The sequence below is a fragment of the Pristis pectinata genome, chromosome 1, assembly GCF_009764475.1.
Source record: "Pristis pectinata isolate sPriPec2 chromosome 1, sPriPec2.1.pri, whole genome shotgun sequence".
NCBI classification, from domain to species: domain Eukaryota; kingdom Metazoa; phylum Chordata; class Chondrichthyes; order Rhinopristiformes; family Pristidae; genus Pristis; species Pristis pectinata.
Window position 1 is genome coordinate 64,593,405 of NC_067405.1, and position 25,932 is coordinate 64,619,336.

A 25,932-nucleotide genomic window follows, 5' to 3' on the forward strand; every position below is an offset into this window, starting at 1 on the left:
CTATCCATTAATATAATAAAGCCTTACATCGTTTTGCCTATGATGTCAGCAAAGTAAAATGAGGAAAATACAGCAATGTCATCAATCTAGTAACTGTGCTTCCATTTACTAATGTGGGGGATGGTGCCAGTGTGAGCAATGTGGGGGATTTACTACTTTATTGTGCTAGAACCATCTGTGTGTGCTCCTGATGGCATTGAGTGGACCTTCAACTAAGGCAGTAATGAGATGTCACAGATACCTTCAGAGAATTTGAAAGGGACAGGTAGCTGGTGCCTGGGGAGGTAGGACCAAGCATGGCAACTGGAGCCCTCACAACTACAAATGAGGCGAAATCTTTTCTCAGATGGTGATGAGTCTTTGGAACAGTCTTCCTCAAAGGATGGTAAAGCAGAATCTTTGAATATTTTTAAATTAGAGATAAAGAGATACTTTATGTGCAAGTGGGGGTGGGGGTGAAATGTTACTGTGAGTAGATGGCAATGCAGAATTGAGGTTATAGATCAACCATGACCTTATTAAATAGGAAAGCAGGTTTGAGGGGATGAATGGCCTCCTCCTGCTCCTAATTCATGTGTTCTTATGTTCTTCCTCTTAGGCAGTCCCTCAAGACTGAGGATGGTTTGCTTCTACAACAGTTTTGTGCGTCCTGTGGTGGTTAATGAGGCCAATGTGGGATGTGACACAGAGAGATGGGGGCAGAAAGTGCTTAACTGAGTGGGTGGGTGGGTGGATAGTTTGGGAGATGGTGCACTCCCTCCTCCGTTTATGTTGGGCTTCTGTGTACTCCCAGTGCGTGGACTCGAGGTTCTCAACGCCATCCAGAATGCTCCTCTACTCAGAGTGCTCATTGACCAGAGATTCCCACTTTATCAAGGAGCATTTGAAAACATCCTTGAACCATCTCCTCTGTTCACCTGGTAATGTCTTGCTGCCATGGAACTTGGTGTAGAATGTCTGTTTCAGACATCTGGTGTTAAGCATAAGAATGACGTTGCCTGTTCATCGCATGTGAGCTGTGTGGCCTGCCCAATAACTAGAACTCAATGCGGGGGATGTTGGTCTTGCAAAGGACACCGACTTTGGAGCTTTTTGCAGAGGCAACATTGGAGATATCTCTCTAGTGCCTTGAGGTGCCTGCAGTAGGCGGTCCATGTCTCAGAAGCGTGGCAGAGGGTAGGGATCTCTGCTGCCCAGTATACCAGGGACTTTTTGATGGAATTAAGCTGTTGCTCTTCAAACACCCTTTTCCTCAGATGGCCAAGGATGCACTGAAGGCAGGGGTGAACTTCATCATCAGTGTTTCTCTTCACTGGGAGGTTGCTGAGATATGGGAGATGGCCCACATATTCCAGTGAGTTGTCATGAACCTTTACTATAAAGAGACTTATTGTGCATGGAGACAGGTTATTAGAGGACAGTTTTGTGATGGTTAAGTGTAGGCCCATCCTTTCACGTGCTTCATTGAATGATTGACAATGACTTGGAGCTCGGCCTCCAAATGTGCACGTACACAGATGTTGTCTTCTTAAATTTGGGCAGTGCTTGGTGGAGAAGTAGGTTAAGCAGCTTCCCATTTGTCTTGTAGATTAGCTTCAGCCTACTGGGAAGACGTTTGGAGGTGGTGTTCAGGATTGAAGAATGAACATTTGAGAATGAACATTTGCTGGAGTAATGAGACAGTCTTGTTTGAATTCGTCTGCACTGAAATAGACTAATTGGTTAAAATCACAACTTGGATATAGCAGACATCAAATGGAGAACAGTTTCTGTAGCAGCCAAATTTGAGAACAATGTTCTATCGTCTCTCTGGATTGATCGAGCCAAAGGCTTTTGTGAGGTCAGAAACAGCCAAATATAGTGACTGATGCTTGTCCCTGCCTTTCTCTTGGAACTGACTTGAAATATATTTGCATGGACGGAATCAACACTGGGATTCAGGGACCAGCTCTTCAGCTACTGGGAAGAAGTGGTGAGGAAGATCCTGGTGATGAATTTCCCTGCGGCAAATGGCACACCTCACTGTGGCAATGCAATATACCTTTTCTTAATTGCTTTGTTAGTACCTTACCAGATTAATCTAAACTGTACTGGAGTTAGGGGTGCTGTATGCATCAGTATGGATGGGGTTTCACTTTGCATCTTTGTAGCGGACTTGCAAACTTTTCAGCAACGTACAAAGGCGCTGGAGGAACTCAGCAGGTCAGGCAGCATCTATTGGAGGGAAATGGGACAGTTGACATTTCGAGTTGAGACCCTTCATCTGGATGGGAGTTCTGTGAGACCCTCCCTCACTGCTCCCCCTCTGTGATCTCTGCTGCTCTCCTTCTCTTCGACCACGTGCTCACTCAGACTTCCAAACTTTTGATGCGGCTTTGTAAAGGGAACTTGGGGTGTGATTCCAGTGTGATCACTTCGAAATCTTTAATGAGTCTCAACTTTTCTAATTTACTGAGAAGCCTGTGAATTTCCTGTTCTATATGGTGTATTTCTTACATTCCTCCCTGTAACCTGTTGTATTTAATACATTTATTACATTCCTCCCTGTAGTCTGCGGGCGCAGTTTGCGGTGGAATCAGTTCCAATCAATCAGTTGCATGGCAGCAGCACACCACAGGAAGCAGAAAAGGAGCTGAAGTTCTTCTTCCAAATGGAACACACGCTGGCTGTCATCAAACCTGATGCAGTGGAGAATCACAGAGGTATGCAGAGACATCAGTAATCAAACACAGCACCAGAAACAATGGCTAGCAATGCAGGAATACATAATCAATCAAAAATGATATATTTTTATGGCTGCTTTAATCAATGGTCAATAAATATATCAAAGCATTTCAGCCCTTTGCCTCTTCTACCTATCACCACTCAGCTTATTACATCTTCTCCCCCTCCCCCACCCACCTACCTTCTCCCTCTCACCTGGACTCGCCTATCGCCTGAACTCATTTATCACCTGCCAGCCTGTGCTCCTCGCTCTCCCCCCACCTTCTTATTCTGGCTTCTGCCCTCTTCCTTTCCAGTTCTGATGAAGGGTCTCGGCCCGAAATGTCAGCCGTTTATTTCCCTCCATGGGTGCTGCCTGACCTGCTGAGTTCCTCCAGCACTTTTTGCATATCGCTCAGAGAGGCGTTAGGCACGATGTTTAGGGCAGAGGTAGAATTAGGGAAGGCTCTTGAAGATGGGAAATAGCAAAAGCAGGGTTGGGAAGTGTGGGATGGATAATTCCATTGATTGACATTGGCTATGCCATCATTGGCAGAGCAAAAGTGGGGTGAGATGTGAAGCAGATAAGAGGATCTGGACCTGTGCAGAAACCAGAGGAGGTTCCAGGGTTGGCTGGGACAAACCAGTGCTGGGAACTGAAAACAAGGATGAGGATTTTTATTTTTTGGCATTACGGAGAGTTACTACAGATTTGACTAATTTGCTTAGGTTTTCAGTCAATTGCTTTTAATTAGTTTCAACAACATCATGCCAAATGAATCGACAAACCGTCTTGACATGAAAACAAGCATGAGTTCATCATGAAAGCTTTAAAAATAGTGTTCAGAGTAACTAAATTGTAAATTGGTTTATTATTGTCACATGTGCAGAGGTGTTGTGCCAAAGTTAAGCAGGATTGTTCGCAGATGTGATAGAAATAAGCCTTGCAGACGCAATGCTGCACATAACACATTTTATTGCTAAGCTACAACAAGTGGTACTTATCTTGGAAGCACCCCTGAGCCCGTTTAACCGCAGCACCCCGTTCCAATCGGTCCACAGTGTCAGTTGCAACCTAACCAGTGGTGAGCCCAAATCCAAGAGACCTCACCACCGGTGTGCTCACTCTTTTATACCCTGGTCACTTCTCTCCACCCCTATCTCTACCTTTGTCCAGGTCGACCCATCACGTGACCATTGCCTCGGGCACTGCAGGTTTACAGTATGTCTGCAGAGACAATACCTTGGTTACCTAGCACCCAGTTCACCCCTCCCCTGTGCACACACACATTTTATCCCACAAATTGTTCCTTGCGCTCTCTGGCCGACATTTCAGGATTCTTACTACACGAGGTACAGTTAAAACTTTTGTCTTGGATGCCATCGATACAGATCATTTCATCACATCAGTACATTGAGTTAGTACAAGGAAAAAACACTAACAGAATGCAGAATATAGTGTTACAATTACAGAGAAAGTTCAGTGCTGGCAGACAATAAGGTGCAAGGCCATGACAAGGTAGACTGTGAGGTCAACAGTCCATCTTATCTTCCAAGAGGTCCATTCGGTAGACTTATAACAGCGAGACAGATGCTATCCTTGAGCCTGGTGGTACGTGCTTTCAGGCTTTTGAACCTTCTGCCGAATGGGAGAAGGGAGAAGAGAGAATATCCAGGGTGGGATGGGCCTTTGATTATGTTGGATGCCTTTCCAAAACAGTGAGAAGTGTAGTCAAGAGTCCATCGTGATGTGCTGAGCTGTGTCCACACTCTCTGAAGCTTCTTGCGGTCTCAAACAGAGCAGTTGCCATACCCACCATAGGGTGGTCTCTACGGTGCACCTATCAAAGTTAGTGAGGGTGGACAGGGACATGCCGAATTTCTTTAGCCTCCTGGGGAAGTAGAGACATTGGTGCTCTTTCCTGGCTGTTGCTTCTACACGGTTGGACCAGAAGAGGAAATTGGTGATATTCACTCCTAGGAATTTGCTCTCAACCCTCTCGACCTCAGCTCCATTGATGTAAACAGGAGCATGTACGTCACCTCTCCTTCCTGAAGTTAATGAGCAGCTCTTTTGTTTTTAGCATTTTTCATCATTTTGATTTCTTATTACACAGAAACATTTACAGTACTATTGTGATATTTATCCTCTTACCAGCTATGATTGTATTTTATCAGTTTAAGATTGGCACAGCTTTTGCTAAACTGATTGTGTGCTTTAACTTTCAACTATGGCAGATGAGATTATACAGAAGATTGAAGAAGGAGGCTTCATTATTTCACAGATGGATGAAAAAATATTGAGTAGAGAACTGGCAGAAGAGTTCTACAAGGAACACAAGGGCAAAGAATTCTTTGACAAGCTGATTGATTATATGACTGAGTAAGTTTATTTTGGATTCTATCTAGATTTTATTGAGGTGTTCAGTAATCTGAAGAGTTTTGAAAGGAGAAATAAGGGAAAATTGTTTCCATCGGCAGGAATGCAAAGATTTAAGAATGCTAATATTAGTGATCTGGAATGCACTGTCTGAAAGACAAGTCAACAGTAGCTTGCAAAATGGAATCAGATATATACTAGAAAAGAAAAAGCTGTGGAGCTTTGGGGAGAGGAAAGGAGAGAGGGACCAACTGGATAGCCCTTTCAAAGTGTGGGCATGCTGGATTGAATGCCCTTCCTTCTGTGCTGTGATTAACTGATTCTATTCTAAGGCAGACACATTGGCTGCAGAAGCCATTTCTGGCTTTGTTTATATCTCACCTGGTCTCCAAAGCCCAACTCAACTAAAGAATTCCATTAGATTGTAAATATAGAATTTTATGCATTGCTAAGAAAATCATTTAAGGTTTTGGCTTTTATCCTTGCAGTAAACAGACAAGTCATCCAAAGGAAATTCATTTGGAGCCAAAATGTAAATATGGCTGGCAAAATAAATGATAGAGAATTATGATCAAAAGGTTAGGTAAAATAAAAATATGATTTGATTGAACATTATTTTCTCCTGGGTTTTATTCTTCACCATATAAACCACCTTCTCTGACATGATAAAGTAATGTAAACAACAGCAAGAAGGTGGCTATTCAGTCAGTGTGTTAGCATTGGCTCCGTTCCCTTTTGGCTGTCCCGCCTCTATATCCTTTTATGTCCTTTGCTCTTCCATGGGGAGGATGGAGAGCCATTAGAATATTCTATTTTGACTCAAAGGATGGTAAACATCAGGAACAAACTGACATTCAGAGTTCATAGACAGAAAGATATGACTGGATGTGGCTATGAATATCATTTGACAAAGAATAAAAGCTGGTCTTATTAATTTTGGAGTTATGGCTGTTAGTCCACCCAACACTATTTTCAAATCAATGTTTGAAAATGATAATCTTAGTTGACTGTGGTCAAGGTACGGTAGCATAGTGGTTATGTTACTTGTCTAGCAATTGATCCAAAGACAGGAGTTCAAATCATACCTTGACAGTCATGACTAAATCTGGAATTCTGATATTCCATGGTACTCAAGGAATTGTCAGATTGCTATCAAATCCCATCTGGTTCACTAATGTCCTTTAGGAAAGGAAATCTGCTCTTCTTACCCAGTCTGCCCTGTATATGACTGCAAACCCTACAACGTGGTTAATTTCTTCTTCAGTTTGGGGGCAAATAAGGATAGGCAATAAATGCTAACATTTCTAGCAAGGGTCTACGTCTTGCAAATGAATCAAAAAAATGTAGATCTAATTTTGCCTTAAGCCAGTTATACATCAGGGCCTTCAATAGATAGAATGCCTGATGTGGGTACTGTACAGTGACATTTGACTTTGGCATATTGAAGGTTCAGGAAGCCATTTAGATAAAAGTGCATTGTTTGAGGCCACTTTCTCTTTGTGAGGCTTACTTCTGGTAAGAAATTGTGCATCTTTTTGTAAGATAGATTAAAGTTAGTTCCATACTGGTACCCTCTCTCTGCCCTCTTCAGAGGTCCATCATTGATTATGATTCTAAGTAAGGAGAATGCAGTGGAAGAATGGAGAAGTTTGATGGGTCCCACAGATCCCGAGGAAGCCAAGAAAATAGCACCAGATTCTTTACGAGCCAAGTTTGCAAAGGATGTCTTACGGAACTCTTTGCATGGTCCTGCAGATCAGATGCAAGCCATTGAAAAGATCCAGTTTCTATTTGGGGACATAAATATTGGAGCAGATGGGATTGTCCAAGGTAAGGACTGTTGTCTGGACGTATAATAAGTGGAAGAAATGATATGTAGAATCTGTCTAAACTTCTAGCATTGAAATATGAAACGTTACCACTTTTGTGTGAAATTAATGCAAATTTGAAAGGGACAATACAAGTTTAAAAATTCATCAGTCAGATGGTCCAATTCTTACTTATACCCTAACCCTGTCATTCCCAACACAGACATGACAGGCTTAGGGTATAAATACATGAAGGCATCTAACAGTATTGTAAATGCACCTTAGCTGAAGCTTCAGGATATTGCACATCCAAGGATTATCTTATAAAACCAAAGCTGAAGCCATAGTGCAGGTTGAGTAAAAGAATTAATTGAGCTCTTGACAGGGTCACCTAAGAAAAAAGGAGAAGCTGTGTTAATTTTTGAATTGATAATGCTGCTGATATTTGTCTTCTTTACTTTCAGGTTTCGAACCAAGCTTGGAGAAAGTGGTTTACCCAGAGTATATGGAGGAATCTGAAGGTATGTGTGAATGACTCCAATGGTTATTTTAATTAGATGATTCAGCTAGGAAGACATAGCCAATAGGCTAATATACTTTTGAAAACAAATTTGAATGTTTTTGTACAGATCCATATCCTAAACAATTGTTTTTTTTGGTAACATGTTGCAACAAGGAAAATAATGTGTCAAGTTGTCAATCCTGCAAAAAATATTCTCAGACTTAAGCAAGTTTTGGTAATATTCCCCTTTTCCATCTTGCCCACTGGGTTTCTGCATATTGTTGTGCACGAAATCTCCCATGAACCTATTTTTGTAAACATATTTTTTAAAAATTTCCCTGAAAAAAATACTCTCATATTTCAAAAAAGTGGAAACAGTGGAGTTTGATTATTACAATTGAAAATGGGTTTATCCCAAAATGAAGACAACATTAATAATTTCAAGGAAAAGAGAAAATATTGGAAGTGGAATACGGGCAATGAAACACAATTAGAACTTCTGACAATTAACTTTGTTTCTTTCTCTGCATGTGCTCCCTGACCTGCTGAGTATTTCTAGTATTTTCCAGTGTTCAGTTTTTTGCTTTTCAGTTGGAAATCACAATGTCAATTTATCACTTCGGTATGAACCAGATTTAAATAATTAACATACAATTTTGTAACTTATAGTAAACTATTTTCTAACAATTTGAGAGTCACATGGTCAGTTTATTGGTAAATTGAAACAAAAGTCACAAGCAGAAGTATTTAAATGTTGTCATAGGTGTCATTGCTCCCAGCTTAATTTTCAGAGCCGCTTTGAAGGTCCAGACAAGGGTGGAGACTCCCAACAAAGATAAAATTGATCTGGGGATGTGGCCAATTTTGCAAGCAATTTCCGAAAATGATTCAAGAACTCACAAAATTGGCAACTTATGCAAATTACACTAATTTCAACTGAATAATCAATGTAATCAAGCACAGATCCTTGTTCATAATGAAAGCAAATACTAATAACCGACTTGGTGGTGACCTGCAATCCCATGGGCAGTGGTGTGGTGGATGTAAGGTAAGGGGCTCTTTTCTCCTTGGGTCAAACTCTTGAAGGACACCTATTGCCCTTGGGGAAAGCACAGGAAAAATAGGAGACAAACCACAAGTCTCCTTCCCCTTTACTCTGGGGTTTGCGTTACTTTCCGAGATAAGTCAGATTTATTTCTACACCAACAAAGGTGCAAGCCAAACTCATTCACAAAAATAAATTTGAAGAGACATTTATAACCTGCTTTACATTCCAGTGGTCTAATCAGGAACCAATTTGTTTCCCAAAGCAAGTTATTTTTATTTGTTTTTTAATGTTCTAATGGCCAGGGCTATAAATAAGCAAGGTTTCTGCTGCAATTATCCATTACTTTAGAACTCTCATCAACATGACTTAAAGTTAGAACTGACGTGGGTTATGTGGGTCTAACATTCCCCCAGCTACCCTCCTCTTCTTGAGGTGGGTTGTGCTGCCTGGAGCCTTTTTGGACTGTGCGGAGAAGCCACATGTCTGCTTGGGGAGACTGGCTGACATGAGCAGATCTAACAGGGAGCGATAGAGCAGGTGTTGTGATCCCCAACTGACCAACTCCTCCCTTATCCCTGCCCTAAAATTTGTGCTGTCCCCTCCCTTTCCCCCAGCACTTGAACCGCTGGGCAGCGAAACGGAACGTTTTCCCTTCAACCACCCAGCAGTTTTCCATTCACATATGGTTAATCCTATAGACATACACAGAACATAGAACAGCACAGGAACAGGTCCTTTGGCCCATCATGTCTGTGCCAATCATAATGCCAATCTAAACTAGTCCCATCTGTCTGCACATGGTCCATATCCATCCATTCCCTGCCTGTTCATGTGTGCGTCTAAATGCCTTCTAAGCGTCATTATCATATCTGCTTCTACTACCTCCCCTGGCAGGGCATTTCAGGTACCAACCACTCTCTGTATAAAGAACTTACATCGCAAATCTCCTTTAAACTTTTCCCCTCTCGCCTTAAACTTATGCCCTCCAATATTTGACATTTCCACCCTGGGAAAAAGACTCTGACCATCTACCCTATCTATGCCTCCCATAATTTTACATACTTCTATCCGGTTGCCCCCTTAGCCTTTGACGCTCCAGAGAAAACAATCCAAGTCTGTCCAACTTCTCCTTATAGCTGATATTCTCTAACCCAGGAAATATCCAGGTGAACATCTTCTGCGGCCTCTCCACAGCCCCCGTATCCTTCCTCTAATGTGGTGACTAAAACTGTGCACAATACTCAAAATGTGGCCTGGTCAAAGTTTTATACAGCTGCAAAATGACTTTCCCACTTTATACTCAATGCCCCAGCTGGTGAAACCAGGCATGCCGTATGCCTTCTTTACCACCCTATCCATTTGTGTTGCCACTTTCAGGGAGCTATGGACTTACACCCCAAGATTCTTCTTTACATCAATGCTCCTGCCATTTACTGTATACTTTCCTTTTGCACTTGACCTCCCAAAGTGCAACACCTCACACTTGTCCGGATTAAACTCCATCTGCCATTTCTTCGCCCAATTCTCCATATGATCTATATCCTGCCATAACCTTTGACAACCTTCATCACTATGCATAACTCCACCAATATTTGTGTCATCTGCAAACTTACTAATTGGCCCACCTACATTTTCATCCAGATCATTTATATATATCACAAAAAACAAAGGTCCCAGCACTGATCCTTGGGGAACATCACTGGTCACAGTCCTCCATTCACATCCCTCGACCACTACCCTCTGTCTTCGATGACCAAGCCAATGTTGTATCCAACTTACCAACTCACCACGATGCCTTGTGACTTAATCTTCTGGACTAGCCTACCATGAGGGACCTTGTCAAATGCTTTATTAAAGCCCATGCAGACAACATCCACTGCCCTACCCTCACCGGGCTGTCACCGGATTATGATTAAAACCTTATTAGAGTCTCATAGCCCTTTCCATCTTTTCCCAAAGTGTACTACAAATATAACAGTCCAAGTACTGGACAACATTCAGGGGAAATGGGGCAGAGACAAGTTTATTGAGGCTCCAGCTGCTTAAGTCTGGAAAATCATAGGGTGGTTTTAGTATGTCATGATATTAGTAATTGGGATTTTTGGCTGTCATCCTTGCTTCAACTATTAGCGGGCACTGAAGCAATTCCATTACATTACGGAAACATCAATAAGTAGGGCTAGTGCATGAGATCAGTGAGATCACTCCCGACTTTGGACCGGCCTGATCCACAATTTGGCAAAGATTTGCAGTTATGGCCAGAAAAAAATGAATTTTCCACAGTTTATTCTTTTGCAATAGTCACTGCCAAGAGACCTAATATGTGTGGGTGTTGATGAAGTGGAATGCTCCATTTGTTACCAAAATAGCAGAGAGGCCCTGCTTGCTCACTGAGCAATGCTTTCTGGGAAGGGTGGGAAACCTGCTGGTCTGCATCTTCCTGTGAAGGTTGCTTTCAAAGTTTGGGTGAATTTTGTGCCCATTATTGTCAATGGCTTTGACACCATGGGCACCGGGCACTACTCCGGGGTCAAATATAGCCCACTGATATGCAGAATAAAGCTTCCAATTCTGCCCAAGAAATCTTCACTGGTCCCATTGCACCAGTGTGCCAAGTTGTCCACTTTTTGACACTTTGCTGTGGTTGGTTGTTAGGACACCTGAGAAAGCAGCCCCTCCCTAGAGGGAGTTACTTCCAACATCACTTTCTGTCTGGAGGGAAGGAGTTACTTATTCCCACATGACAATAGGGCATTCATCATGTAATATGTCACTGTCATACCTTGGGCCAGCCATCCACTCTGTTACAACAGTTTGCCACCTAGCATCTCTTTAAAGAATCAACCCAACTTTTTCATCAATTTGGTAAATTGGTAAATTGTTTTATTTTTGTCACATGTACTGAGGTACAGTGAAAAACTTTGTTTTGCATGCCGTCCACACAGATAATTTTATCACATCAGTACCTTGAGGAAGTACAAGGGAAACGTAATAACAGAATGCAGAATAAAGTGTTATGTTAAAGTTTAAGTGTTAATTTTCTACCCATCTCCATGGGATCTGTCACCTTCTGATTCTTGGTAGGCTTACCAACAGGCAGTGATTATCCAAACATGTGAACATAACAGGCAGGGAGACCAGCTGATCACCAAGGCTGCTTCACTCTCTGGATGACTGCAGCATTGTAACAAGACAGTTCCTCCCCTGTTGTACCTCTGCCCCTCCTCCACCAGGGGCAGCAGAGTCAGGTTTTGACAACCATATCGATGTACACACTCCACCAGCAGAGGCTGTTAGATACCAATCAGTAACAGCAACACTGGGTTACATGGCTTGTTCTTAATCCAGGACCCTTGGGATTATTGAGGCTTTCCTCTTTTGGAACCATCCAACTCAGCAGAGAGGAAGAATTATGTTAGGAATATATCTGGTCTTTGTGCTACTCGCTGGATTGGGAGAGCATTTTAAAATCAAAATACAGAGATTCTGTGTCAATTCTCTGCATAATTGGTGTAAAAATGTAGTAAAAAATTAACAGGTGAATTGTACCTATTCAATGTATGGCAAAGAGGCAGATATTAATAGTAAATATTTTATTTACTTTTTTTTTGCCTTTTAGATACTCAGCTGGGAGCTGATGCAGTGGACTCAGCAGAGAAGACTGCAGTAGATGATGAGAGTAAGTGAATCTATCATTTATCACCCTATTTGTAAGGTACACCTCTACAGTTTTAGCTAAATCCCTTCATCCCAAGATGGGAACATGCTTGTTTATGCAACAAATCTTCTTCCTGGGCAATCCCTTGGAACTGAGGATGTCGTGTGTGCTCTCTGGTTTTGTGGGATCTGAGGCGGCCAGTGAGACCAGTGTGGGACCCACAGACTCTGCTACAGATGGGGCAGGAGGTACTTGATGGGATGGGTGGCTGGTAGTTTGTGAGGTGATCCACTCCTTCTGCCAAATACTAAGGGCTTCTGTGTGCTCCCGGTGCATGGCTTTGAAGTTCCAAATACCATCCTGGGTGCTTCTTCTCCACTTTATGCAATCACAGGTAAGATCTTTTCAGGAGTCAGTCGGAATGTTGCGCTTCTTCAAGAAGCTTTGAGAAAGTCCTTAATTTTTTTTCTCTGTGTACTGAGTAATCTTTTCCCATGACAGAGGTCAGAATATAGTATCTGATTTGGGAGTCTGGTGTTCCACATGTGAATTACAGGACCTGCTTAATGTGGTCAATTGAGAGTTACTAATGCCTCGGTGCCTGGGATGTTGGCCTGCGAGAGGATGTTAGCATTGGTTTGCTTATCCTTTGGAATTTGAAGGATTTTGCAGAGAACAGTATTGTGACATTTTACTAGTGTCTTGAGGTGGCTGTTGTAGGTAGTCCAGGGGTCAGAAGGATAGATATAGGAGATATATATAGATATATATAGAAGAATATATATAGGAGAGCAGGGATCACTGTTGCCCAGATGTTCTTGTAATGGAGGAATGCAATGAAGGTTCCTAATTCCTGGGATAGCAAGACTGACATACGAAGAAAGGTTGGGATGATTGGACTTGTATTTGCGAGAGTTTGGAAAAACGAAAGGGAATCTCATTAAAATTTATGAACTCCTGTTAAAACTGGACAGACTAGATGCAGGAAGGATGCTCCCAATGGTGGCGATGTCCAGAACCAGGGCACACAACCTCAAGATACCGTGTACGTCATTTAGGACTGAGAAAAGATGAAATTTCTTCGCCCAGAGAGTGGTGAACCTGTGGAACTCTCCACCACAAAAGGCAGTTGAGGCCAAATCATTAAATATGTTTGATGAGTTTGATATAGTTTTTATGGCCAAAGAGATCTAGGGATGTGGGCAGAAAGCAGAAACAGGGTACTGAATTTGGATGATCAGCCATAATCATATTGAATGGCAGAGCAGGAATAAAGGGCCAAATGGCCTCCTATTCTATTTTTCTATGTTTTCCAGAGTCTCATTATGAACCTCTATTGTTTGAGTGCCATGTTGTGCAATGGGCGCAGGTTAGTAGAGGACCTTGTCTTGCAGGTGTTGAGTGTAAGGGCCATCTTCCCATATGCTTCATTACTGACTTGACTATGCCTCTGATGACACAAACACAAGTGTGTTTGATCTTTCATGCTGCAGCTTGACTACTGAGGTTCGAGTAAAGTTGCTGTTGTTTTCCATTAGTCCTGAAGGTTAACTCCACTCCCATGGAAAGTTTGTTGGAAGTGAGATATCACATTGTGATGAGCAAGATTGTGCAAAGTGTTGGGGCGATGGTTGACGCCGGTCCTCACTGAGATTGCTTCTGTTGTAGATCTGTTGGTTAGATTCAGGAGGTAAATGTAAGATGGAGATGAATTTCTGTGGACAGCTGAATTTGAGGAGTAATGCATGCAAGACCAGCTGCTTTCTCCCTAAGCCTGCCCTCTCTCTCTCTCTCTCTCTCTCTCTCGCTCTCTCTCTCTCTCTCTCTCTCTCTCTATGCATGTACACACTCCGTTTTTAAATACGAAATTGAATTGCCAAAATAGTCTTTTTGTGCTCCTGTAGACTCACAGACTGAGAACTCACAGAGCACCTTTGATGAGAGCTTGCAGAAGAGCTTACCAGAAGAAACTCCAGAGGGGACAGTTAATGAAGAAGGTAATGATTCCATCTGAGATTCCCTGTAGTGGGCGGTGAAATCCGGCTGGGGCTGTGCACACAGTCTCCAGTACAAAGAGAGCATGCTGACTAGTGTAGCTTGAAGAATAACTCAAAGACAGTACCTCTTGCAAGTTTTGCCTTTATCAGCCCTGAAAAATATTTAAAGTTTTTTTTAAAGGTTTCTTTATTAGTCACATGTACATCGAAACACACAGTGAAATACATTTTTTGCATAGTGTTCAAGTGTCGCCACGCTTCCGACGCCAACATAGCATGCCCACAACTTCCTAACCCGTACGTCTTTGGAATGTGGGAGGAAACCGGAGCACCCGGAGGAAACCCAATAGCATAGTTCATTGTCAAATGAGCACTTTGGTGTATTCCTAGCAACACCGCATGGTCATGGAGTCATGTGGTACAGAAACAGGCCATTTTGCCCACTGGGCCTGTGCTAGCCATCGAGTGCCCATCTACACTAATCCCATTTTATTCTCCCCACATCCCCATCAATTCCCCTCCAGGTTTCACCTTCACTTCCAGGGCAGTTTGCAGCGGCCAGTTAAACTATTAAGTCATTTGTCTTTGGGATGTGAGAGGAAAGCCGACCACCCAGGGGAAACCTACATGGCCCAATCCTTCCTATTCTATCCCAATGCCCTCTGGTTGCCCTGAAAGAGGACACATGGTGATCACTGGGAGCCCTTCCCAATGATAAGACCAGATTTCTAGAACCCCTGCAAAAATGAAAGGAAGGTGTTAGTGAAAGTAAACACAGATCTAATAGAGACAAGTATAGGAAAAATTTTGATGGGAATAGAAAAATAGCAGGGACGTTAAACAAATATTTTGCGTCTGTCTTCCTGTAGAAGATGCAAGGAACATATTGGAAATTGTGTGGAACCATGAGTTTATTAAGTAAGTAATGAATATTAGTGAATCCAAAATACCAAAAAATTAAACAAGCAGGCAAGTAAATGGTACGTTTGCCTTTTTAGCAAAAGTTTTGGAATAAAAGAAGGTGCAATTATCAGAATCGGAATCAGGTTTATTATCACTGACTTATTTAACTTATTGTGAAATTTGTTATTTAGGAATTGGTGAGTTTACAAGACAAACTTGGTCTCTTTGGTACAGAAGGATATAAATACCTTTGAGGGAATAGAAATTTGATCAATTGATTCTTGGGATGAGAGAGAGTCCTTTGAGTAAAAATGATGTAGAATCAGCTTATACCCTGTGGTGTTTAGAAGGATGAGAAGTGAACTTATGAAAACAGAAAATTCAACAGCGGGTTACTCAGAGATTGTTTCCCATGGTTGAAAATTCTTGAACTAGAATAAAAGGTAAGCCACCTTGGACTGAAAAGTGGAGAAATATCTTACCCAGTCATAGAGCTAGCATGAAAGGCCCTTCTGCCCACTGACTGCCCTCTGACCATAAATCCCCCATTTACACTAATCCTACCCCAATCCCATTTATACTTTACCCACGTTCGCATCAACTCCTCTGCAGATTCTGCCACTCATCTACACACCAGGGGCAATAAACAGCAGCCAATTAAACTACCAACCTGCATGTCTTTGGGATGTAGGAGGAAACAGATGCGCCTGGAGGAAACTCATGTGGTCACAGGGATACTGTGCAAGCTCCACACAGACAGCACTGAGGATTCTTTGGAATTCTATACTGCAGAGGCTCTTGTAACTTTCAAGCTTGAGAGTGATTTTTGGGCACAAAGGAAAAACATAAAAGGATAACATTGGGCTGGGGTGGGAATGTGGAGTAATGTGGAGATAGTTTAGAAGACCAGAGTTGATCTACTTGAAATGTGAAGTAGCCAATGGGTTGTATGACCTTCTCCTCCTCCTCTTGCTTAGGTCCTTTGTTCTTAGTGCCAATTATTTGAACTAGTGTAGCTGGACAGGGAGTTTTCGCAAAATTTCATGAAGGTATCACAACCAATACCAGTACTATTTTCATTTCACATGAAAGTAGCAGTGAAGAAACAAAAATCCACAAAAAAGAGAACAGTTAGGAATGAAAGAAGTTGTGGCTGTTAAAACAGAAAAGGCTTAAGCCAAAGGTACACATCTAAAGCTTTGCAAACAATATTTCCTTCCAACACAGAAGGAGGTCATTTTATCCCATCATGTCTATGCCCATTCAAAGAATAATCCCATTCCCACTGTTTTCCCTGTAACCTATTCTCCCCACATTCTCCTTAACTGCCCATAGATTCTACCACTAACCAACACACCAGGGGCAATTTACAGAGTCCAATTAACCTACTAACCTCCACGTCTTTGCAGTGTAGGAGGAAACTGGAGCGCCCAGGGGAAACCCATGTAGTCACAGGGAGACCCCACGCAGACAGCACTGAAGGTCAGGATTGAACCTGGGCTCTGGAGCTGTGAGTCTGCAGCTCAACCAGCTGTGCCCCTGTGCCTCCAATTAGTAATAATCACTTTTTAATCATCCCCTGGGTAGTTTAGTCAATGGAAGCAAATTTCTGAAGCTAAATGCAAGCTCTGGGAGCTATTATGTTGCAGATATAGTACAAAAGACAATGAACAAATTTCAAGCTCAGAATCCTGCAGTTCCAAATATCCAATACAAAATTCCAGAAGAGGTGAAACTTTTGATTTGCTTGTTGCCAGTGAGCACATTGATCATTCTGTTCCATTTTTACCCCAGTATTCTCACATATTGTCTGGAAGAAGCCGGCTGGGCTTGAAATTGGGGCTCATAGCAAATTCATTCACGGTACCTGTTTTCCTTCCGTTTCACTCTGTCCGTTCCATTCTGCCTGAGTAGCCCAGTTTTACCCCTGCTGATTATTGCTGAGGTCTCCAATTCCATAAGTGCCAACAACTATTTGCCATTCCTAACTTGAAGTCTAGACATTAAATATAGGGAGATTATTCAATCAACAAGGACATTGTAGATGTCTGATCATATTCTCTTCCGCAAACCACACACACACATATTTTCCAGCATGATTCATTGTTTAGCCACCAGTAGCTGAAACCATGCCGATCTGTCTCCTTCCTGACCCAGAGACACTGAAGCCATTTGTACTTCTTCAAGGATGTCTTGAGTCTTAATATTCAGCAAGCAATGGGCTGTATCCTCAGATAACCCACAGGAGTTCCCAATGTAATTGGTTGGAAACTGTTAATCAAGTTGGAATCAAACAGATAAATACCTGGGCTACTAGGTTAAAGTTTGTAAACCAGGAGTAAGGCTGCAGAGTACCATTGCAAGTCAACCACAGGTAGCAAATATGCTTTACACTGATTCAGCATGTAACAGTAGAACATCTCCAATCCAATCAAACTGTGTTCAGATTTCAGATAAATTCATATTACAGATCAATGATGTTTTTTTATACGAGATCCCCCAAGAATATCCTCTCTAAGTACCACCATGATGCTTTCCTGAATCAAAAAAATGCAAGCCCCTTCCCTTACCTCCACCTCTATCATGCCTATAGTATTTATAACCTGGAACACTGAGCTGCCAGTTCTGCCCCTCCTTCAACCATGTTTCTGTTATGGCTATAATATCCCAGTCCCACACATTAGTTTATGCCCTGAGTTCATCTGCTTTTCCTGTCAAGCTTCTTGCACTAAAATAAATTCAGTTTAGTCTATCAGACCTTCCTTGTTCCTTGTCTTTCCACTGCCCATCATGTCCACTAAAATTGCTCATTTTAACATTTATATTTGCTTCAACTTGCCCACCTGTCACACTACTGCTTTGGGTCCCACTCCCCTGCCGGACTAGTTTAAACCCTCCCGATTTATCAATTCAAAGATATGTTAATTATCTTTGGATTACACCACCCTTCACAGCTGTTCCTCTCCATTGAAATGAATGAAGTTGCTTATATTGTGCTAAGACTCACCTGGAATAGATTCAGTGGGCAGATTCCCTAGTACACCTGCTGGGAAACAGCTGGAGGTTCATGCTACACCATTGTACACCATGAGGAGTCCAGTGTCAGACGACAATAGACTTGGCAGTGACAATCAGTTGTGGGAATGTTGAGGTTTCCATGTTTGTGCAGATTTTCATGGGAATCTCATTTCCTCATGGTTATGGAGCTAAATTCTGGCAGTTCTACATTGAACAGATGTTTTTTTGTGTGGAAACGTCCAGCCGATGTGATGTTATACTCAGCTAATTTTTTTTAAAAAGTGATGCTTAATAAAGTTATTCAAAGCTATAAAATATCTGCATTTATCACACCATAGAGTGCAGAAACAGGCCCTTCAGCCCACCATGTCCATACCAACCATTAAGTACCCAAGCCGGTCCCAGGCTTTCAATCACAAAGGCAACCTTCTGCCACCACCCTCTGTCTCCTATTACCAAGCCAACTTTGGATCCAATTTGCCAACTTCTTTGGATCCCATGGGCTCTCTTTAGGATCAACCTTCCATTTGGGATCTTGTCTGTGCAGATCACATCAACTAAACTGCCCTCTTCAATATATTTTGCTATTTCTTCAAAAACTCATTCAAATTATTCAGACAGGATCTCCCTCCAACCAATGTGATCTGACTGTCCCTGAATGACAACTGCCTTTCCAAATGCAAATTACTCCTGACCCTCAGAATTTTAGTTCAATAGCTTTCCTTCTACTGAAGTTAGATTTGTTGGCCTGTAACTACCTGCCTTATCCCTGCTCCCCTTCTTGAATAAATGTAGCACATTTGCTGTCCCCTAGTGACCTGGCACTTCACTTCAGGCCAGTGAAGATTTAAAAATCTCTGTCAGGCCCCAGCCATGTCCCACATTGCTCCCATGACAGCCGGGGATACACCTCATCATGCACTAGGATTTTTCCACCTTTATGCTTGCTCAGACATCTAATACCTCCTTCCCTTTGATGTTAACATGCTCTCGAACATTCTGTTCCCCTCCATGAAACCTGCAACTACAATATCTATTTCCTAAGTGAACACAGTTAAGAAGTGCTCACTTAAGACTGCTCCAGATCCTCTAGCCCTAGGCACAGATTTCCCCTTTGGTCCCCAATGGGCCGCACTCTTTCCCAGGTTACCCTCTTGATCTTATAAAGTACATTGGGATTTTCCTTAATCTTGTCTGCCAGTGATATTTTGTGGACTGTCTTTGCCCTCCTTATTTCTTTTTTTAAAAATCCTCCCGACTCATTCTCTGCTTCAGAAGGATCTCCCTTGTTTTCAGTTCTCGATGTTTGCCATCTTGCTTCTTTTTGGTTCCTTCTCTGGGCATTACAAAACATTGCAGGCACGGTAGTGTAGCGGTTAGCATGATGCTATTACAGTGCCAGCAACCCAGGTTCAATCCCGGCTACTGTCTGTAAGGAGTTTGTACGTTCTCCCTGTGTCTGCGTGGGTTTCCTCTGGGTGTTCCGGTTTCCTCCCACATTCCAAAGACGTCCAGGTTAGGAAGTTGTGGGCATGCTATGTTGGCGCCGGAAGTGTCGCGACACTTGCGGGCTGCCCCCAGAACGCTCTACGCAAAAGATGTATTTCACTGTGTGTTTCAGTGTACATGTGACTCATAAAGAAATCTTACCTTATCTTTACAAAACATTGCATTATACTTGAAACAGAGTCATGTGGGTAAGCCAGAGCAACAGAATAACCAGAAACAGAAAATACTTTAATTTAGGAGAAAGTTAATGAGTAAATGGTCTGTGTCTTTGCATGGGTGGTCAAAAATTGGAAAATGAAAGTATTTTAAAATATTCTCTCTGTTAATTTCAAAGCATTTTTTTTCATTTATAGATACACTGCTGGCATCTAATGAGGTGGAGGCAACAGAATTGGCTGCAGCAGATCTCGAGAGTGAGTTATGTCATTGTTTCCACAAAACTTGCAGAACTACACTTTCAATTAAGACTCATTATCCCAATTCATTAATAGAAAAGCCTGCATGGTCTGAATGCATGTTCATCTGTCAGAGCATTGGCAGCCCATGATAATTACAGTAAAAGCCAAACTGAAGAATAGATCAGAGAGGGCTTCTGAGGTTTTAAATCTAAAACTATCCAGATGTCATGAATCAAAGTATAGAGCCTCCAAGATCAGAATAGCCTCAACCATGAATCCTTATTCCCTGCTGAGTCAGTTGAGGTGCTGCAACTAATCTCGGCCCCCAGAGGAGACCAGCCCAGGATTCCTGCTTCCTGAGTCCTATTCAGTGAACCTTGCAGGTGAGAACGTAGGCAGGTTACGGAAGGATATAAGTGTTGGCATGTCTGCCTGGTTTAAATGGCTTTAGTTGTTTCTCACTCATTGATTATGCTCATTTTCGAAGAATGATTACTGCAATGAGGTAGTAGACTGGAGTATAGACCTGCAGGTGAAATAGCTGTGGAACCACATGCCAGCTTGTGTCTATTTAAAGGCCTTCAACAAGGTCCCGCATGGTAGGCTGGTCTGGAAGGTTAGGTCCCATGGAATTCAGGGAGAGCTAGCTAGATGGATTCAAAATTGGCTTGGAGGTAGGAAGCAGAGGGTGGTGGTTGAAGGTTATTTCTCGGAATGGAAGCAGGTGACTAGTGGTGTGTCGCAGGGGTCGGTGTTGGGACCCTTGTTATTCGTTATTTGGATGCAAATGCACACGGCTTGATCAGTAAGTTTACAGATGACACGAAATTAGGAGGTGTTGTTGACAGTGAAGGAGGTTATCGTAGATAACAGGGGGATCTTGATCAGTTAGGGAAGTGGGCCGAGGAGTGGCAAATGGATTTCAATACAGGTAAGTGTGAGGTGATGCATTTTGGAAAGTCAAACCAGAATAGAACTTATACTATGAATGGTAGGGCACTAGGGAGTGTAGTGGAACAGAGGGACTTAGGAATACAAGTGCATAGTTCATTGAAAGCGGCGTCACAGGTAGCGGAAAAGGCATTTAGCACGCTGGCCTTCATCAGTCAGGGCACTGAGTATAGGAGTTGGGATAGTATGTTGCAGTTGTATAAGTCGTTGGTGAGGCTGCATTTGGAGTACTGTGTACAGTTTTGGTCACCCTGTTACAGGAAAGATGTTGTTAAACTGGAAGGAATGCAAAAAAGATTTACGAGGATGTTGCCACGACTAGAAGGCGTGAGTTATAGGGAGAGGTTGGCCAGGCTAGGTCTTTATTCCTTGGAGCGTTGGAGAATGAAGGGCAACCTTATAGAGATTTATAAAATCATGAAGGGCATAGATAAGGTGGATGGTAGCAGTCTTTTCCCCAGGGTAGGGGAGTCCAAAACTAGGGGGGGGATAGATTTAGAGTGAGAGGGGAAAGATTTAAAAGGGACATGAGGGGCAACTTTTCACGCAGAGGGGGGTGAGTATATGGAACGAGCTGCCAGAGGAAGTGGTTGAGGCAGGTACAATAGTATCATTTAAGGAACACTTGGACAGGTACAAGGAGTGGCAGGGCTAAGAGGGATATGGACCAAACGCAGGAAATTGGGACTATCTGGGCGGGCACCATGGTCAGCTTGGACTTGTTGGGCCGAAGGGCCTGTATCTGTGTTGTCTTGCCCTATGACTCTGTAACTTAGTGAGGGAGAGAAGATGAAAATATTTCAACATGTTTACCTAATGGTTTTCTTTCTGTAGCTTGTACAGGAAATATTCCATTCGATAGATTAGTTATGTGGGCAACACAAAAGTAAATTGTAAGATTTCCCAAGTAAGTGGCTGAAAGATAATTCAACCCTCTTCATCTTTCTGACAAGCTGATGCCTAACAAAGGGTCTTTGACATGAAACTTTGACTCTGTTTCTCTTCCCGCTGGTGCAACCTGACCTGCTGAATAATTTCAGCATTTCCTGTTTTATTTTAGATTTCCAGCATCTGCGGTTCTTTTGATTTTCACTCAATTTTAACACCCTTGTCTCTGTTTTCAAATTCTGTTTCTTTACACCTCTCTGTCTCATAATCTTCTGGAATTGCTGCATTATTTCTCTGAGGTGCTTGCTGCTTCAGCAGCTGGTATAGTTTAATCTGCTATCACTGGTGCAAATATAATCAAAAAGTTTACCCATCCTTTGAGACTACAGCAGTGCCTACAGTCATTGAGTGGGTAATAGTCTTGTCTAATTCTGAATAACACAAACCATTGAAGTCAATCAGTGCTATAGCAGTCATAAATCCAATGTACATAATTAGGGACTTAACATATCAAAAGTTTTTTCTTTCTCTCTTTTGCACAAGCTATACCTCTCATATGCTGAAGATAAACTCTTGATCTGCTAATCTATCTCACCATGGCCCTTGCACCTTACTTATTTACCTGTACTGCACTTTCTCTGTAAGTGCAATACTATAGAAAATATTCTATCTTCTTTTTACTACCTCGATGTAATTATGTATGGCATGATCTGTCTGGATGGCATGCAAACCGAAGTTTTTCACTGAATCTTGGTACATGTGACAGTAATAAACCAATACCAATACCATAAGGCCATTTTACTATGGGATTAAAACAGCCTTTACACCATTAATTTTCACAGCTCCTGACAATGCTGCCACTGAGCACTCAGAAAACACCGTGAATGAGAGCTAACAGAAAAGTATACCAGATGAAACTACAAAAGAGGAGAAGAATGGAGAAGGTTGTGTATAATCGACAGAGGGGACACTGGCTGGAACTCCACACAATGGCCCCATTACATACAGAGCAATACAGCTCTTCAGTGTCTTAGTGGGACTGTAACTTTGGCAGTCTACTCTGGAAAAAAGCTACTTAACACCCAAAAAAATTACACTATATTTTTAGATATATTTGAAACTGCAGTCCCTTCATCTGATCCCTCACAAAGCAACATCTACCAATAGTCAACAATAAAATTGTTCTCCTTTTAAATTTGATTTCAGACATTGAAAAGCTTAGATGATAAAGGAGGGGATTTATTGATATTTCAGTAGGTCCAGCATACAATGTTCATCATGCCTTGATGTTTTAATTCACATGATGTGGACTTATTCAACGTTACTGGCACTAATTGTCCAAATCTTTGTCAATTTTACTTTTAAGGTTATGACCATTGGTTATTGAATCAGTCATCAGAGGGAATAAGGTTTCTCTTTCTAGTCCATCAAAACCTCTCAACTTCTTGAAGAATTCTGTTTTATTACATTCTAGTCTTGGAATCATAGCCAGAGTCATACAGCACGGAAACAGGCCCTTTTACCCAATTCCTTTAAACCAACCAAGGTGCCCATCTGAGATAATCCAACTTGCCTCCATTTGGCCCATATTCTTCTAAACCTTTTCTATGCATGTATCTGCCTAGATGTCTTTAAAAGGTTGTAATTGTACCCTCCGCTACCATTTCTTGCATCTCGTTCCACATACCCACCATCTCTGTGTGAGAAAGTTGCCCCGCAGGTCCTCTTTAAATCTTTCCCCGCTTACCTTAAACCTATGCCCTCTAGTTTTAAACTCCCCTACCACAGGAAAAAAGACTGTGACCATCCTTATTTATGCCCCTTGTGAGTTTATATACCTCTGCAAGGTCAACCCCAGCTTCTTAAGCCTCCCAGGGAAAACAGCCCCAGGCTGTCCATCTCTCGAGTCCTGGCAACATCCTTGTCAATCTTTTCTGTACAATCTCAAACGTAATGATATCCTTACTATAGCTGGGTAACCAGAACTGCACAAAATACTCCAAGTGTGGTTTCACCAAAGTCTTGTACAGCTATAACATGATGTCCCAACTCTTGTACTCAATGCCCTGATGATGAAAGCAATGTCTTGTTCACCACCTTTTCTACCTGTGTTGCCACTTTCAGGAAACTATGTACTCGTACCCCTAGGTCTCTCTGTTCTACAACACTCTCCAGAGCCCTGCCATTTTATATCATTGAGTTGTTGTCATAATTTTCTAGCAGGAACATTTTTGAGGGTAAAGATTCTATGAGGGATCTTCCAATCCTGAATTACAACTTCAGTACGATCCATAAAGAAATGTTGTGGATGATAATGTGTACTAATGATAATGATAATGTGTGCAGTTTTACCATAAAGTCCTGTTGAGCTGGCCCTCAGAGTTACAGCAGTATAGTCCGCACTGAGATGTTGCCTCATTATTTAATATGTCTTGGAAAATAAATTCTACCTTACTCTAGAAATCAACTCCCATGGTAATGGCATTTTGCCCTGACCTAGGACCAAAAGACTGATAGGTCCAAGAATTTCCTTTTGGCCTCTCTGGGTCCACTGCTATAATTTACAGGATGTGTGATGGTACTTTCTCTTACTCGTGTGACTAGGATTCCATCACATTACATTAACAACATTTAAAAGGTACATTAACAACATTTAAAAGGTACTTGGACAGGTACATAGATAGGAAAGGTTTAGAGGGATGTGGGCCAAATGCGGGCAAATGGGACTAGCTTAGATGGGAGCTTTGGTCAGCATGGACCAATTGGGCTGAAGGGCCTGTTCCTGTGCAGTATGACTCTATGACACATCTCTGAAGTTAGAACAAAAACTGCTGGAAACACTCAACAGGTCAGCCAGCATCCGTGGAGAAAGAAATATTCGTTCCAAATGCTCATCAACCTGAATCTCTGTTTTCCTGTTCGCAGATGCTGCCTGACCTGCAGAGTGTTTCCAGCATTTTCTGTTCTGGTTTCAGATTTCTGACCTTTGCAGTGTTTTGCTTTTCCACCACATCTCTGACTTGTTGATGACAACACAATATGCAGTTTAGTGGAAATGGCAAAAAAATGAGTGAGGAAATCAAAAAGGCTATTCTTAATCTATTGCTCACTTATGAAAAGCTCTCCATGAATTGCCTGCTCCACTTGTTCTTTCCCTCAATTCTTTTTCAGATGGAGAAGTAATTTAGTGAGGTGGATGAGATTCAGCTTGAGGTTAGGGTTGCAATGAAATTCAAGCAGTCAGGGATGCTGTGACCAACATTTGACTGATCAGCCTCAGACATTACATATACACTAAGGTGGGATAACATTCCAGGGAAGATGTTCCACTCAGACACAATCCTAATGGGATGTGTGAAGGTAATTAAATAACTATTTGCAATCCAATGTCAGTTTCTTGAAAATGTTGCTTCTTAAATCAGAAATCACTGTGGACAAACATTACGGCAAATAGGATACTTGCTGCTAACAATAAAAGAGTCGATAGAGCACAATTATGGATCCAGAAGTAAATATGATTTGTACTTATCTGATAGACAAATATTGTCTCTCCTTGGTCAACACATGATGTTTATTGTGTACAAACCATGAGTGACTTATCCTCAGTGACTGTCAGCAGTAGTAATGACACGATGACCATCATCATTAGGATTGGCTGTTTCCCAGAAACAGGCTGGGGTAGGGAACAATGCCTATATTCAATTTCCAGGTTGAGTCATCCTGGACATGGAGTGGTAGAATAGAGGTTGTGGCATCTCCCTATGCAGAGGAAACTGGATAGTGATATCTTGGTTAGTGGGACATCCTACTTACAATGACAGAAGTCTGGGAGCAAGTTACTGTGCTACCTTGGCATCAGAGCCATGAATTTCAGAAAGAGAGTAGGAAATAGAAACAGAAGTAGTCAATGTGGCCCCTTGAGATTGCTCTGCCTAAGTGACTGACCCCTTGCCTTAAGAATCTGCAGCCAGTCTCATATCAAGACTGACTAATCTTCACCTTTGTAAAAATATTCTTCTTTACTACTCCTCCTGCCGAAGTGGATTATTGCACGTGTATTCACATTCATAGTAAGTTTGTACTAAGAAGGAAATGCAGATCAGGCAGGACCTTTGAAAAGAGAAAGAGTCAATGTTTCAGGTCAAAGTCCTGTCATTAGGTTCTGATGA

At 42.0% G+C, this 25,932-nt stretch overlaps 1 protein-coding gene across 1 annotated transcript in view; it reads left to right on the forward strand.

Moving 5' to 3' along the window:
- The window catches only part of nme9 (NME/NM23 family member 9), a 58,765-nt gene extending 34,411 nt beyond the window's left edge, over window positions 1–24,354 (forward strand). Inside the window, exons 13-20 of the mRNA XM_052022831.1 lie at window positions 2,551–2,702; window positions 4,942–5,086; window positions 6,675–6,913; window positions 7,356–7,412; window positions 12,061–12,120; window positions 14,004–14,096; window positions 19,880–19,939; window positions 22,606–24,354. Coding sequence (XP_051878791.1) covers window positions 2,551–2,702; window positions 4,942–5,086; window positions 6,675–6,913; window positions 7,356–7,412; window positions 12,061–12,120; window positions 14,004–14,096; window positions 19,880–19,939; window positions 22,606–22,658 — 859 coding nt within the window. The 3' untranslated portion in view covers window positions 22,659–24,354. The remainder of the gene's footprint in view (window positions 1–2,550; window positions 2,703–4,941; window positions 5,087–6,674; window positions 6,914–7,355; window positions 7,413–12,060; window positions 12,121–14,003; window positions 14,097–19,879; window positions 19,940–22,605) is intronic.
- The last annotated feature ends 1,578 nt before the right edge of the window (window positions 24,355–25,932 follow it).